At 38.1% G+C, this 17664-nt stretch overlaps 1 protein-coding gene across 3 annotated transcripts in view; it reads right to left on the reverse strand.

Moving 5' to 3' along the window:
- The window catches only part of KHDRBS2 (KH RNA binding domain containing, signal transduction associated 2), a 573339-nt gene that overhangs the window by 200848 nt on the left and 354827 nt on the right, over window positions 1-17664 (reverse strand). For all 3 annotated transcript variants that reach the window (XR_012381941.1, XM_025890538.2, XM_073905157.1), the window contains exons 5-6: window positions 16208-16335; window positions 10107-10305 (exon numbers count right to left, since the gene is read on the reverse strand). Coding sequence is in view for 2 of the 3 variants with exons in the window: in XM_025890538.2 (XP_025746323.1) it covers window positions 10107-10305; window positions 16208-16335 (327 nt within the window). In the remaining variant the exon portion in view is untranslated. The remainder of the gene's footprint in view (window positions 1-10106; window positions 10306-16207; window positions 16336-17664) is intronic.

The raw sequence follows: 17664 nt of genomic DNA on the forward strand, positions 1-17664 counted from the left end.
GCAGCAGAGCTCCCAGGTATCAGAGCGGGGAAGCCGGCTGCAGAGACGGAGCCGAGGCGCGGGCTCTCAGCTCGGGGTTGCCATAAACTGTGATCCGCGGCCCAGTCGGGCCACTGCGCCTCCAGCAGGGACCCAACAAGCGGCAGATCCGGGGAGACTCCCCTTCCTCCCCCGGGGGGAGCGGCACAGGAGCGCACCGCAGGGATTTGCTGGGTTTGGAGACTCCACACAGGGTCGGGTGCCAGAGATAGCAAAGCTCAGTCACAGGCCGGGTGAGCACGGTGTGCGGCTGGAGACCAGGGAGACGGGAGTGACTGCTTTTCTCTGGGGGCGCACTGAGGAGCGGGACCCTGAGTTCTCAGCTCCTCCGGGTGGAGATTGGGAGGCCACCATTTTTGCCCCGGTCTTCCAAAGCTGTACTGAGAGCTTGCAGGGAACAAAAGCTCCTGAGAGCAAACCCGAGCAGCTTCCTTAGCCCGGACCAGCAAGGGCAGGGCAATTCAGCCTCCGGCAAAGACATTTGGAAACCACAGCAACAGCCCCCTCCCCCAGATGATCAGCACGAACAGCCAGCAAGCCAAGACCAAGTTTACCGATCAAGGACAACAGGAGAACTCCAGCGCTAGGGGAATACTGCACATAGAATTCATGGCTTTTTTTTTTTTTACCATGATTCATTAGTTCATCAAAGTTAATTTTTGTTAACTGTTTTTTTTTTATTTTTCTTTTTCCCTTTTTCAACCAACATCTTATCAATCCCTTTTTAAAAAAAAAAAACATTTTTTATTTTTCATTTTTAGAGTCATATTTTATCCCTTCATAGTAGTTACCCTTATTTTTGGCATATATATAGAAGTTGTTCTCTCTTTAAAATTTTGAGATACAGTTTCTTCTAACAGATCAAAATATACCCTAAATCACTAGTGTATGGATTTGTTCTAGTCTCCTGCCTGATCACATTCTCTCCCTTTTTCCTTTTTTTTTTCTTAAATCTTCTTCTTTCTTTTTTCAAACAACTTCTTATCTTATCAAGTCCTTTTATAAAATCTTTTATAATTTTCATCTTTACAGTCATCTTCCATCCCTTCATTGTATCAACCCTTATTTTGTACATATATGTCTTTCTTCCTTTAAAATTTTAGGAGGCACTTTTTTCTAACAGACCATAATATGCCCAAAATCTAGTGTGTGGCACTGATCTATGCACTAGCCTGATCATATTTGATCATATTCTGCATTTTTTGTATTGTTCTGTTTTTGTTTTTATCTTTTTTTTTCTTTTTTTTTCTCTTTCTTTTCTCTTTCTTTCCCTTTCTTTCCCCCTGGTTTCAGGTCTTTTCTGATTTGTATACAGTATATTTGCTGGGGACGTTGTAAACCTGTTAGCATTTTGTTCTCTCCTTGGATGAAAAAAATCACCTCAGCAAAAAGAACAAGAGGTAGTACCGTCAGCCAGGGACCTACTCAGTACGGACATTAGTAAGATGTCGGACCTAGAGTTCAGAATCATGACTTTAAAGATACTAGCTGGGCTTGAAAAAAGCGTGGAAGTTATTAGAGAAACCCTTTCTGGAGAAATAAAAGAACTAAAATCTAACCAAGTCGATATCAAAAAGGCTATTGATGAGGTGCAATAAAAAATGGGGGCACTAAATGCTAGGATAAATGAGGCAGAAGAGAGAATCAGCAATAGAGAAGACCAAATGATGGAAAATAAAGAGGCTGAGAAAAAGAGAGAGAAACAACTACAGGATCACGAGGGCAGAATTCGAGAGATAAGTGATACGATAAGATGAAACAACATTAGAATAATTGGGATCCCAGAAGAAGAAGAGAGAGAGAGAGGGGCAGAAGGTATATTGGAGCAAATAATAGCAGAGAATTTCCCTAATGTGAGGAAGGAAACAGGCATCAAAACCCAGGAGGCACAGAGAACCCCTCTCAAAATCAATAAAAATAGGTCAACACCCCGACATCTAATAGTAAAACTTATGAGTCTCAGAGACAAAGAGAAAATCCTGAAAGCAGCTCGGGAGAACAGATACGTAACCTACAATGGTAGAAACATTAGATTGGCAACAGACCTATCCACAGAAACCTGGCAGGCCAGAAAGGACTGGCAAGATATCTTCAGAGCACTAAACGAGAAAACTATGCAGCCAAGAATATTATATCCAGCTAGGCTGTCATTGAAAATAGAAGGAGAGATAAAAAGCTTCCAGAACAAACAAAAACTAAAGGAATTTGCAAACATGAAACCAGCCCTCCAAGAAATATTGAAAGGGGTCCTCTAAGCAAAGAGAGAGCCTAAAAGCAGCATAGATCAGAAAGGAACACAGACAACATACAGTAACAATCACCTTACAGGCAATACAATGGCCCTAAATTCATACCTTTCAATAGTTACCCTGAATGTAAATGGGCTCAATGCCCCAATCAAAAGACACAGGCTATCAGATTGGATTAAAAAACAAGACCCATCAATATGCTGTCTGCAAGAGACTCATTTTAGACCCAAAGATACCCCCAGATTGAAAGTGAGGGGGTGGAAAACCATTTACCATGCTAATGGACACCAAAAGAAAGCTGGGGTGGCAATCCTTATATCAGACAAACTAGATTTTAAAACAAAGACTGTAATAAGAGATGAGGAAGGACACTATATCCTACTTAAAGGGTCTATCCAACAAGAAGATCTAACAATTGTAAATACCTATGCCCCAAACATGGGAGCAGCCAATTATATAAGGCAATTAATAACAAAAGCAAAGAAACACATAGACAACAATACAATAATAGTGGGGGACTTTAACACCCCCCTGACTGATATGGACAGATCATCTAAGCAAAAGATCAACAAGGAAATAAAGACTTTAAATGACACACTGGACCAAATGGACTTCACAGACATATTCAGAGCATTCCATCCCAAAGCAACGGAATACACATTCTTCTCTAGTGCCCATGGAACATTCTCCAGAATTGATCACATCCTAGGTCACAAATCAGGTCTCAACCGGTACCAAAAGATTGGGATTATTCCCTGCATATTTTCAGACCACAGTGCTTTGAAACTAGAACTCAATCACAAGAGGAATGTCGGAAAGAACTCAAATACATGGAGGCTAAAGAGCATCCTACTAAAGAATGAATGGGTCAACCAGGAAATTAAAGAAGAATTAAAAAAATTCATGGAAACCAATGAAAATAAAAACACAACTGTTCAAAATCCTTGGGATACAGCAAAGGCAGTCCTGAGAGGAAAGTATATAGCAATACAAGCCTTTCTCAAGAAACAAGAAAGGTCTCAAATACACAACCTAACCCTACACCTAAAGGAGCTGGAGAAAGAACAGCAAATAAAGCCTAAACCCAGCAGGAGAAGAGAAATAATAAAGATCAGAGCAGAAATCAATGAACTAGAAACCAAAAGAACAGTAGAACAGATCAACGAAACTAGGAGCTGGTTCTTTGATAGAATTAACAAGATTGATAAACCCCTGGCCAGACTGATCAAAAAGAAAAGAGAAATGACCCAAAACAACAAAATCATGAATGAAAGAGGAGAGATCACAACCAACACCAAAGAAATACAAACAATTTTAAGAACATATTACGAGCAACTCTATGCCAGCAAATTAGATAACCTAGAAGAAATGGGTGCATTCCTAGAGATGTATCAACTACCAAAATTGAACCAGGAAGAAATAGAAAACCTGAACACTATAACCAGTGTTATAACCACTAAGACCTATAACCACTAAGGAAACTGAAGCAGTCATCAAAAATCTCCCAACAATCAAAAGCCCAGGGCCAGATGGCTTCCCAGGGGAATTCTATCAGACATTTAAAGAAGAATTAATACCTATTCTCCTAAAACTGTTCCAAAAAATAGAAATGGAAGGAAAACTTCCAAACTCATTTTATGAGGCCACCATTACCTTGATCCCAAAACCAGACAAAGACCCCATCAAAAAGGAGAATTACAGACCAATATCCTTGATGAACATGGATGCAAAAATTCTCACCAAAATACTAGCCAATAGGATCCAACAGTACATTAAAAGGATTATTCACCACGACCAAGTGGGATTTATCCCTGGGCTGCAAGGCTGGTTCAACATCCACAAATCAATCAACGTGATACAATACATTAACAAAAGAAAGAACAAGAATCATATGATCCTCCCAATAGATGCAGAAAAAGCATTTGACAAAGTACAGCATCCTTTCTTGATCAAAACTCTTCAGAGTATAGGGTTAGAGGGTACATACCTCAATATCATAAAAGCCATCTATGAAAAACCTAGAGCGAATATCATTCTCAATGGGGAAAGGCTGAGAACTTTTCCCCTAAGGTCAGGAACGCGGCAGGGATGTCCACTCTCACCACTGCTATTCAACATAGTATTAGAAGTCCTAGCTACAGCAATCAGACAACAAAAAGAAATCAAAGGCATCCAAATCGGCAAAGAGGAAGTCAAACTCTCCCTCTTTGCAGATGATATGATACTGTATGTGGAAAACCCAAAAGACTCCACCCCAAAACTGCTAGAACTCATACAGGAATTCAGTAAAGTAGTAGGATATAAAATCAATGCACAGAAATCAGTGGCATTCGTATACACCAACAACAAGACAGAAGAGAGACAAATCAAGGAGTCGACCCCATTTACAATTACACCCGAAACCATAAGATACCTAGGAATAAATTTAACCAAAGAGGCAAAGGATCTGTACTCAGAAAAGTATAAAATACTCATGAAAGAAATTGAAGAAGACACAAAGAAATGGAAAAACGTTCCATGCTCATGGATTGGGAGAACCAACATTGTGAAGATGTCAATGCTACCTAGAGCAATCTACACATTCGATGCAATCCCCATCAAAATACCATCCACTTTATTCAAAGAAATGGAACAAATAATCCTAAAATTTGTATGGAACCAGAAGAGACCTCGAATAGCCAGAGGAATATTGAAAAAGAAAAGCAAAGCTTGCGGCATCACAATTCCGGACTGCCAGCTCTATTACAAAGCTGTCATCATCAAGACAGTATGGTACTGGCACAAAAACAGACACATAGATCAATGGAACAGAATCGAGAGCCCAGAAATGGACCCTCAACTCTATGGTCAACTTATCTTTGACAAAGCAGGAAAGAATGTCCAATGGAAAAAAGACAGTCTCTTCCACAAATGGTGTTGGGAAAATTGGACAGCCACATGCAGAAGAATGAAACTGGACCATTTCCTTACACCACACACAAAAATAGACTCCAAATGGTTGAAAGACCTAAATGTGAGACAGGAGTCCATGAAAATCCTAAAGGAGAACACAGGTAGCAACCTCTTCGACCTCAGCCGCAACAACTTCTTCCTAGAAACATCGCCAAAGGCACGGGAAGCCAGGGCAAAAATGAACTATTGGGATTTCATCAAGATAAAAAGCTTTTGCACAGCAAAAGGAACAGTCCACAAAACCAAAAGACAACCGACAGAATGGGAGAAAATATTTGCAAATGACTTATCAGATAAAGGGCTAGTATCCAAAATCTATAAAGAACTTATCAAACTCAACACCCGAAGAACAAATGATCCAATCAAGAAATGGGCAGAAGACATGAACAGACATTTCTCCAAAGAAGACATCCAAATGGCCAACAGGCACATGAAAAAGTGCTCAACATCGCTCGGCATCAGGGAAATCCAAATCAAAACCTCAATGAGATACCACCTCACACCCATCAGAATGGCTAAAATTAACAAGTCAGGGAACGACAGATGTTGGCGGGGATGTGGAGAAAGGGGAACCCTCCTACACTGTTGGTGGGAATTCAAGCTGGTGCAACCACTCTGGAAAACAGTTTGGAGGTTCCTCAAACAGTTGAAATTAGAGCTACCATTCGATCCAGCAATTGCACTACTGGGTATTTACCACAAAGATACAAATGTAGGGACCCGAAGGGGTACGTGCACCCCAATGTTTATAGCAGCAATGTCCACAATAGCCAAACTGTGGAAATAGCCAAGATGTCCATCAACAGATGAATGGATAAAGAAGAGGTGGTATATATACACAATGGCATATTATGCAGCCATCAAAAGGAATGAGATCTTGCCATTTGCAATGACGTGGATGGAACTGGAGGATGTTATGCTTAGTGAAATAAGTCAATCAGAGAAAGACATGTATCATATGACCTCACTGATATGAGGAATTCTTAATCTCAGGAAATAAACTGTTACTGGAGTGGTTGGGGGTGGGAGGGATGGGGTGGCTGGGTGGTAGACATTGGGGAGGGTATGTGCTATGGTGAGCGCTGTGAATTGTGCAAGACTGTTGAATCACAGATCTGTACTTCTGAAACAAATAACGCAACATATTTTAAGAAAAAAGAAAAAGAAGAAGATAGCAGGAGAGGAAGAATGAAGGGGAGTAAGTCAGAGGGGGAGACGAACCAGGAGAGATGATGGACTCTGAAAGACAAACTGAGGGTTCTAGAGGGGAGGAGAGTAGGGGGATGGGTTAGCCTGGTGATGGGTATTAAAGAGGGCACATTCTGCATGGAGCACTGGGTGTTATGAACAAACAATGAATCATGGAACACTACATCAAAAACTAATGATGTAACATATGGTGATTAACATAACAATAAAAAAAAACATATATGCGTGTGATGTGGTGAGCACTGGGTGTTATACGCAACTGATGAATCACTGAACACTACATCTGAAACTAGTAATGTACTATATTTTGGTTAATTGAATTTAAATTAAAAAAAAAAGAAACATATGCAGAGAACAGAGATGAGATATGAGGATTCGTGACAATTTTCTATTTCCTTGTGTTAGGCCTTTCTTAAGGCCTGATGGCATTGCTATTACTGGACTTCATGACTCTATATTCATATAACCCCTCCATCTCTGATGTGGATTTTTAACTCATTCATTCAATAGGTACTTATGTCATACCTACTACGTCTCAGGAAAGAGATGGCAGAATCAGGACTAGGCTCTGGGTTTCCTGCGGGTTGTTTATAGGGGAGAATATGTTTTGTTTCTCGTTTTGCAATTTTAAGATTGTCTAAAGATTTTAAATACTGATACCTGATACTGTATAAAAGATACATTAGAGGTACCCATTACCCCTTTCCAGTAGAAGGGAAAACCCAAGCAGAAGGGAAATCCAAGCCTCCGAGTGTTTTGTTTATAAACGACACAGCAAGTGATGTGGTGAGAATGCAAACCTCGGGATGCTGCTGTGTGTTTTGCAAGTCAGGTTCCCATCCCCCCAGCAACATAACTGACTTTCCCACAAGCCAGACTTTCCACTTCCTTCCCTGGCTCTCATTTCAATAAATGACCTCTCGATGTCATCAACTTGTTCAGTTCAAGTTTCAGCTTAACGTGCACTTCACAGAAACTTTACAAAATTTTCCTTTTCATTTTTTTTACACAAGTTTTACGTCTGTCTCATCATCAAATCCTAACAGATCATTTTCCCAGTGCTCTCAGACTCTGATCTCTTCTCACCCCCTCCAAGCTATTATTCTGTCTGTGGGGAGTGACTGCAAAAAGTCATTCACCTGTCTCTGTTTCTACTCTGTGCCCACCCCACCCATATTCTATTCTCCATGTCAGCAGAATAAACCTCTTAAAACGTAAATCTGATCATGTCACTCTCCTGCCCAAGACTCCAACAGCAACATGAATTGGCCTGTCCATCCCTTGACCTTATCTACTACCTCTGCCTCACACATTGTTCCAGTTTCAATGTCTTCCTTGCTGTTCCCCAAATATTCCAAGCAGGTTCCATCTCAGGGCATTTGTGCTGGTTTCCTTTACCAGGGATGCCTTTTATGGAGGCACCCCCTGAGCCTGGACCTTTGCTTCATGAAGCATTTGTTCAAGTCTTCTCTGCAGAGACCTTCCCTGACAGCCCATGTTATGGTAGCGCCCTCCCACCACCTCTCTTCCAGAGCATTTATGTCTACCTGGCATTACTTCATTCATTTATTGATATGTGTTTGCTTTCTGTCTCCTCCCACTAAAATGTAAACTTCATGGAAGCAGATACTTGGTCTGTTTTGTTCACAGCTACATCTCCAGGACCTTCAGGACAGTGCCTAAAATAAGAGTGAGGCTCAGTAAATGATTGAGTGAATGAATAAAAGGGACTGGGTACTTTAAAATCTAAGTAAAAAATTCAGATTATATGGCTTTACATATTTTCCTTTACTTACTCTAAGAACTACCCTCCTCTTAGATTCCCATTCAGAATATAACCTTTCTCACTCATGTTTCTATAGACTCTTTATGCTTTTGTAGTTTATTCTTATTGGGTCTGCACTCTAGTGATTTATCTGACTATAAATTGGAATGCACATGAAAGGCTACAGTGTTTTCTTAGCTACACCAAAGCCACAATGTTTTGCCAATCTTACTCTCTTTCACAGTGCCCTGTAAATTTCACATGCCCTGTAAATTTTCTGGTTAATAACAATGTTGACCTCTATTACCTGAAAAGGTTTTCTCTCTTTTTTAATTTTTGAAATAAAGATCTGACTGTTTAAACTTCTATTTGGAAGATACAAATACACCATAGTAACAATGCACGTAAAGATGGCAGAGGTAGAAGGTTTCCCGGAGATAAAAAAAAAAAAAAATCCATCCCATCATCCCTGGTGTGGATTTTTAATTCATTCATTTAACAAGTTCTTACTTCATACATACTTTGTCTCGGGAAAGAGATGGCAGAATCAAGACTGGGCTCTGTGTTTCCTGAACTGTGGTCTTGTTTACCAGATAGAATATATTTTCTGTTTCTAACTTTGCAATTTTAAGATTGTCTAAAGATCTTAAATATTGATACCTAATACTGTATAAAAGACCTTTTTTGGTATAAAAGATACTTTAGATGAACACATTTCCCCTTTTCCAGTAGAAATGGATTTCTAAACTTAATTTTTCTTCACTCTTGCAAATATTTGTCAATGTTCCGTATTAAGCAATAATGTTATTCCTAAATACTAACATACTCTAAACACTAATACATTCTTAGTGACAACTATCAACAATGTTCACTTTATTTTAGAATAAGTTTTACTTGATTATTAACCAGTTCATTAAACATTTGTAGGTTTTGAGTGTCCGGCATGTGACAGTAACTGTCCTTGAAGAGTTTATTTATTTATTTATTTATTTTAAGAGTTTATGTTTAATACGTAACCATTCACAGAGGACATTTAAGAAGACAGCATGTCTGTGGGTGGTTGAATTAAATAAAAACCTAGGCCAGGGATGAGCATGCTGGAAATTTTAAAGGTAAAATGAATCTATTTCATAGGATGATGACTGGCTTGCATCAGTTAATTAACACTTACAGTAGATTTACTGTGGTTACACAAGTGAATAGGAAACTGTCTGTCTTTATAATTTTCACAATATTCTAGTCACCGGGACTAGAATACAATGTGACCAGTGGGATATTAACAACCTGGATGAAAGGTCAAAAGGCGTATCAAGTGACATGGTGTCTGGGAAGGGAGCGGAATGCTTATAGACACTGCATTTCTTCTGCTCATTCTATATTTTTTGATTTCTTCGTATCTGCCAATCCCATATGTTTCATATGGTGAAAGAGAGAGCAAGGATATTTAAATGAAAGACCCGTCGCATGGTCTTACATTATTACCAAAGTTTATAATACAATCACATTGTATCTGTCAAATACTTCTGAGTGATTTTTATGCTAATCTTTAACATGTCCCAGAAGAAACTTCTGAGTATATGACAATTTACATTATATTCATAATTATTTCCATTTTGAGACTGGTCTCCTAAGGAATAAGAAAACCTCAGGATAGTTTGATTCTTAAAATGCAAACTGTTTAACTGGTACCAACAACTATGGCACCTGAAAAATAAAAGCTTTTCTCAAAATGCTCGCGTTTAAATGCATTGCTTAAATTCTATTGCAAATGACCTTTGTGTTCTGCAACAGACATCATCTGCTACATTTATGGTATTGAATGTCTCTGAGGGTTAGCCTGTTACCCAATCAGTTGAACTCTTCCTAACCACTGATTTCTCAAGGGTACTTACATATTCTTCATAAGCTTCGTGGGCTGGAGGAGGGGGTGCCCTGTATCCCGGCACTGTCGGTGCCCCCCGGGCTCGTGGGGTAGGGACACCTCTTGCTACAGGGGGTACTGGAAGAGCTCCACGAGTCACAGTAGTCCCTCGAGGGGTGAGTACACCTCGTCCAGGTGGTGGAGGAGGGGGAATGGCACCCCCACGGCCCCTATGAGAAACAGGTCATGTACAGATGAGAAACCAGGGATGAGAGAAAGAGACTAAAACAGATAGTTTTCATCTTACCGCCATGTGATGGGAAGAAAACCAAATTTATCTGTATGCATGAGCACGTGTGTGTGTGTGTGTGTGTGTGTGTGTGTAATTGAGTTTCTTTAGGCTATAAAGTATTTTGACCTCTGCAGTAGAATAAATTTTGTAAATGCTGGCTATGACATCTTATAATGAAACTCATGTAAAATGCTTGAATATAAAATGAAAAAAAAAACAAGCCAACACAAACCAACCCACTCATTTTATTCCAGATTTGCCAAGGAGACTCAGATCAGAGCTTCAGCTAACATATAAATATTTCCTGCTTTTTAAAAGTTCCCCTTATGCCAACTTTGCTTTTACAAAAGACCTACATTAGCACCTGTTTTCACTAACTGAAAGAAATCAGAAGATTCCTGCTTTTCTGAAAACTGTGAAAAGCAAAACTAATGTTCAGCATTTGTTTTGTAGCAGGCCATTGTAGGGGCAGCGTGCACCCCGAGCAGCTAGAGGGCCCCACCAAGCTCCTTCCCCAGGAACTACACTCAGCATTTCAACATCAAGCCGCCAGAGCTTTGAACTATGTGAACATCTGTGCTTTATCTCCATTTATTTTGTGCATCCATTAGCAGTACCAGAAGAGCCTGAGAGGTTATTTTTCCGGGGTCTGGGAACACTCAAAAAAAATTTCCATGTAAATTAATGGTAATTGCTTCTTTGCTTTATGCCATTTCAGCTTATGAAAGGTCTCATAGGCATGCTGGATAGCAAGGCAAACCTGTATGACTCACTGGACCATCCATGAGACTGAACTGCTGAATGTCAATGTCTCCTCCATGTTGGAGGTTATTGACAGTGAGATGCAATGTTGTATTTACAAAAAAAAAAAATCTTTCTGCACTGTCATACTTTAGTAAAATGTGGAACTCTAAGCACGGTGATATCATTCTGCTTCTTCCAGTAGCTGAAGCTTGAGGTCACTGAAATCACAAATCATTGTCACTGATTTGTCATCATGCATACAACCCCCTGAACTGGTACCATCACTAATATAATTTGTTTTCCTAGGGTAACTATGGTGTTAGTGAAATACGTCAGGATTCTGCAATAAAAAAAAGACTGAATGCTCTGTACTATGGTGCTTGACACAAAAGTAACTTGTATTAAAAGCCTAAGATCAAATGGTTGCAGCCAACTTTTATGGTTTTCCAAGGCCTTTGGAAAGGTTGAGTGTTTGAAGTCTTTGGGCAAAAGCGTGGTTATTTCACTTTTTATTACGTCTGAAAGGCTGGCCTCCAGAAAGCACTGCTTTCAGCAGGAACGCTAAAGCTTTGGGAAAAATAATGATCATTGGGATGTCAACAATCACACTGTTTGGCTGTGTCCACAGATGGGGGATGTAGGTTATGCTTTCTGCTATGAATAGCAGTCAGCTGGCTCTTTCTTGCTTGCAGAAAAATGAGCTTTTGTGAGTGAACAGTAAGAATGCTGGTAGAGTTTTTAAAAGTTTTAAATAGATTATAGAGCTGATGAATAGAGAAATTATCAGAGAACTTCTTTTAAGTCTAATGTACAGAGAATGCTCTCCTGGATTGGGGAAGGTGAAATACAAAAGACCCAGAAGGCCCGGTGCCTGCTTCAAATACAACAATAGCTGAGAATACACTATACTATATTATCATGATAATATAAAACACATCTATGAAAAGGATGTAAAGACCAACTTTACTTCCACTGGGCCTCCAAGTATCAATCTGTTTTCTCCTAAGTAGCGTGAGCATATGTCCGGGTTTGCCTAGAATAGTTCTGATTTACAACTGTTGTCCTAGCTTCCTGTTCAGTTTAGCACTTTAACACTCTGAAAAGTACCCAGGTGTGGGTAGTAAATTATATGTCACCCTGCTTTACACTACATTCACAAGTGCTGTCTATCCCACTGAATAATCACAGGTGAGTAAGTGGTATAACTCCCTGGGCTTAAGGTGGATTTCTTTTTTTTTTTTTTTCCTAATGGGTAAAATCAGATCTCTGAATCTGTAACAATTCTTCCTGCTTTAGAATTGTATGATGCTCAGGACACCTGGGTGGCTCAGCTGGTTGAGCGTCGACTCTTGATTTCAGCTCGAGTCATGATCTCAGGATGGTCAGACTGAGCCCCATGTGGGGCTCTGTGCTCAACGGGGAGTCTTCTTGAGATTCTCTCTCTCCCTCTCCCTTTGCTCCTCTCCCTGCTCAAGCTCTCTCTCTTTCTCTCTCTAAAATTTTTTTTTTAAATTGTATGATGCTCATATCAAATCTGATTTCCCATCCCATTCCTCTCCCAGCTGCATCACAAACACAGCCCTAGCCAACCTATCTCCTGAATCTGATTCATCATCTCCTATACGTTGTGTCCTTTCCTTGGAATTTTAATCTCACATCCCTCTTCCCCAATTCAACTGAAATTTCACATCACCTATTTTAGGATACTGGCCCTGGTTGAATCTACACTGCAGTATTCTTCATTTTTCTGACTTCTCGAAAGTTTTCCATCCTTAATTCTCTACTGACTGCTCATTCCCGAACTGAATGTAATCTAGTTATTGCCTCCCCACTTTGCTGAAAATACTCTTGACTGAGATTACCGGTAACCTACCAGTTTCCAAATCCACTGGATTCATTTACAGTCCCCATTCCACTGCACTTGTTATATTTATCTCTGTGGATTGATTACTAGCTGGAAAATGTCTTCTTTGGACTCTTGCATTCTCTAACGCTAATGATGACTATTACCTGTTTCATTCCTAACACATGCCATATCCTGGATTATATGCCTTATATCAGAGGTTCCTTCACTTGTCTGCATATTAGAATTTCCTGAATACTTTGAAAAATTCTAAATTCCAGGCCACACCCCAGGCCAATTAAATCACAATCTCTAACGGCAGGAAACTCTCAGTGATTCTGAAGTGCAGACCAATTTGGGAACCACTGCCTTATATGTATCACTTAATTTAAAAATCTCGACAACGTTGTTATGTAGCTAATCCTGAGATATTTTAAAGGTTCAGTACCAAGTCATGGAAAGTACAAGTCACTTGCTCAAGGTCACACTACCAATCCATAGACCTTGAATTAATTATAGGAATAATTATATTCTTTGTCTAACTTGGTTCTTCACCTAATCTTAGTTGATGATGTCATTAATCTCTAACTAGGCTAGACATCAGAGAGTTATCCTTGTTATGGGCCAAATATCCTTTCTTCTCCAACCTCTGATTGGACACTAATTCCTATAAACTCTAATCTCTAACCTAGTACTGTATCTCTATAGTCCAAAGAGTGTTTTCTGTTTTGGATAATGGACTTGTCTTCTTACTGGCTTCCATGCCATAAGTCAGTGTGTTTCTGTCTGTCTCTCTTTGACTGCTCTAATTTTTCTCTCTCACTTACAGTGATGACTGAGTAGTCTTTCTTAGAAACAAGTATGATTACTCCCTTCTTTCACAAACTCCATTAGTTCTATGTATTAATTCTCATTGTAGTAAACAAAAGCTTCCAAAATCTGCCCCTAATGTTTTATTCTCTGCAGTTTGCTCTCAATCAATATATAGTGATAATGTGTGTCAGAGATGTCAAATATCTTAATTCTTTAATTATGTACTATAAATTATTATATAGACATAATGCTTTGTTCTCTGGTATGCATAATTACTGGAAGATTAGTTTTTATAGATATATTTATTGAAATGAAAATTGCTTTAATTAAATACATTTTCAACAAATTATTATAGAAGTTTTCAAATATCCCAGGCACCATTCTTTTTGAATATAGGTGCAATTGAATGACTTAATAAAGTCATAATTTCATAAGTATGTACAAATTAGCATCCGTTAACTCATGTTTTCAAAAGCTTTCTAATCAATATGATTTTCTGTTTTGTGAAGCTGTTTCCTTGTTCTTTTTTAATTGTAGATACTTTCCATCATGTGGTTTGAAATAGAAGACAACAGAATTCTGGTCCATTTACTTTCATTAACGTTAATACATTAATGATATCAATATAGCACTGAAGTGAGGTTTAAATTTCAACAATTTTATCTTCTTTTTACATATGTAGTATCAGATTTGTATGATATATGGGATATTAAAAAACAAAACTTTCAAACAAATTTTTTTCTAACATATTTAAAAATCTAGACCACAATGCACTATTCTTTATTAAACCATTAAAGATTAATATTTTAGAATGGAACTTTACTGAAATTGAAATCTTATATGATCCACTCAAATACTCAAATATAATGTTACATTAAGGACCATCAATAACAAAACAAAATCTATTAATAAGATTTTATAATCTCAAAAGCAAGTTAATGCATTATTTTTTTTTAAATTGTCCTAATTTCAGGAATATAGAATAAAACTTGTCCCCCCTTTGTAGACTTTCTAAATATATATTTGGTTACACCACATAAAACTAAATATATATTAGGTTACAGTTTCATTATTTAAGGCATATGATTTAATCAATTTAGGATTACCTGCAATGATATCATTTCACAACCCATCATGATGAGGTTAGAAATATACAAGGTTTTATAAAAGACTGATTCCATAAAAAGTATATCCATAAAAAAGTTATGTCACATTAATTTTTAGCAATAAAAAATGTTCCTAATTAGCATTACAGAGCTCTTATTTTCATCTTTAGGGATAAAAATGTAATAATCTCTAGAAGATTTTAAGTTTTCCTTTAGTCAAACGTAATTTTCAGAATTGCCACATTTTATTCTTAAATAGCTATTGCCTTGGTATTTTACTTGGATATTTATGATATTTATCATTTTTTATTTTTTTCTGATTAACTACAAAATGGAGGTGTTTATGATTTAAATGTTAAAACTGATTTTTTGACATTGGTGGTTGACAATATTTGGGGCATAATTTAATAAACAAATTGAATCAGCAAAGTATCCTAAAATCTCTGAAGATGATTTCTGTGCAAGGTATAAAATAATATTCTAGATCTACATCCTTTAGAGATTTGAAGGCCAGCTCTAACAGGGTAGAGAGAATGACTGAATTACAGTCTATGTGTAAAGGCTGTGAGTATCTTTTACCTTACCTCTTCACAAACCAATGCTTTCTATTGAAAGCTTGACTAATTCAGAATTGTACAAAACAAATTCTGATGCAGAAAGATTCCAATGTTTTTTTTTTTTTTCTGCAAAGTGAATAATACCCAATAAAATCCTCTCTGTTGACCAAAGACATTGCAAAGTCAAATGTACCTGAACTTTCAATACTCTTACCATCAGCCATACAAGAAGTGTGCTTCTGGATTTCTGGACTAGTGGTGCATCTTTTATCTACCTATCCATCTAAGTGTCTACCTACCTAGCTAATCATCACCTGTCTCTCTACCAATCCAGAAAGACACATCTTTAACTTTCTCTTCATGCAATGTCATCCTGGTTCAAAAAAATAATTGTATCATCTGCATGCTCTAATCTTGAGGACAGAACCACCAAGAAGAAAGTCTCAGGTTTGCACCTCTTATTTTCTTAGGATAGTTGTTAAAAGCTCTACCTGTGAATTCTAGAGTCAGACTGCTTGTGTAACCTTGGGCAAATTCTTGACACCTTTCTGTACCTCGATTTGTCACCTGTGAATAATACTTAACCCCAGTACAGAAGACTTGATGAGTTAATTTATGAAAGTGCTTATGCATTATGTAAGCATTCAATGTCATGGTTTTTGTCGTGGTGGCTGGTGTTGTTGTTTATTCCTAGCTGTGACCATGGCACAGAGCAGGTTGGCAAAGGCTTGCCATCCTCGTTTGCTGTTAATTCATTTCAAGTGAGAGCTAATGTACCTTGAAGGGGTTGTGGGAGCTATTCTGATCCCTCTGCCTCTAATACCTCTGCCACGACCAGAGTCCTCTGAGCCATTTAAGTAAGATAATTCACGTAGTTGTTCCTGGCGAATTTCATCATTGTAGTCCTAGGGAAACAAAAACAAAGAACATGACCTGATGAGTTAAAATGGGGCATGGGGGTTCTTAGAGCTGAACAAACACAGTATGAAAGGACATTTTTCATCTATTTCCTGGAGCCTTGTATATGAAAATCTAAAATGATGTAGAAGTGTATATACTTTAAATTCCTATTTTTATATACAGAAATTGAAGTTGCTTCTTTTATCAAGGAAGTACTCAGCAGGAAATCAGATGAAATGTGCTGGGATATCACTTGATGTGTTAGCCAGAAAAGGAAAGGCAGCAATATAGAACAAAATCGTGGAATATACCAAAGTGATGATTAGCATAAAGATTACCGAAAAACAACTCTACTGGGATGGTATGTGTAAATTGCGAATGACTGCATGATACTCAAATAGCTAGTGATGCATAAACCAAAAAGGGGCAATCTCAAGGCCCGAAGTAGACACTGTGTTAAAATCATAAAGAAGGGCAAATCATATGGCACAGTTTCAGACAACTGAGAAGCTGTGCGATCCAACCAAACAACTTGATGGACAATATTTAAAAATAAGGAATTTTCTGTGTTCTAGCGTTGGGATGATGGAAAGATAGCCATAGTAAAAGGCAAATTTCACAGCAATAACCAGAGATTCAGTCAAAGTCAAAGGGACTTTCTTTATCTTTCATCAGTGTGGAAATATATCAATCATTTTAATGGGACCAAAGAATGGATTTGGGTCACTAACGATGAATACTCTTTAAAAAACAAATATCAGTCTTAAAAAAAATAAATAAAAATAATAAAAATAATAAAAATAAAAAACAAATATCAGTCTTACTTGTCTCTCCTTTTATTAATACACACACACACACACACACACACACACACACACACACCCCACACACACACCCTTGCTTGAATAATACAAAACTGAATAATTGGTTATTTTTACCAAATGGCCAATCTGATTAAATTCTTTTTCAGTAAACCTATGTTTAAGTGAAATCACTGTAGTGGATTTGCTAGTGCTGGAGAGGAGCCTAGAAGTGGACACTAGAAATATCTGTAAAGGGCAGGCTGACAGAAATGATGTTTGAAGCCTAGTTGTGGGCCCAAAAGCCAAGTATATCATCTCACCAATGTTGCCAGTTTAGCTCTGCATATATGTCTACAGTAATATTAACTGAACACTGTGCATCCTCACCTACACACCTCTGTTTAGAAAAAGGCAGGGATGCATTCAGCCTACAAGGATTTCTAATGCACAGCTTTATCTTATGCTCCCAAAATTGCCTTGATTATAAGCAGAAGTACTAGTCACTCCAAAGCATTTATCTTCTTATTTTTA

Source organism: Callorhinus ursinus, unplaced genomic scaffold (genome assembly GCF_003265705.2).
Source record: "Callorhinus ursinus isolate GAN/ISIS: 27379988/994484 unplaced genomic scaffold, GSC_fseal_2.0 scaffold22, whole genome shotgun sequence".
Classification (NCBI taxonomy): Eukaryota; Metazoa; Chordata; class Mammalia; order Carnivora; family Otariidae; genus Callorhinus; species Callorhinus ursinus.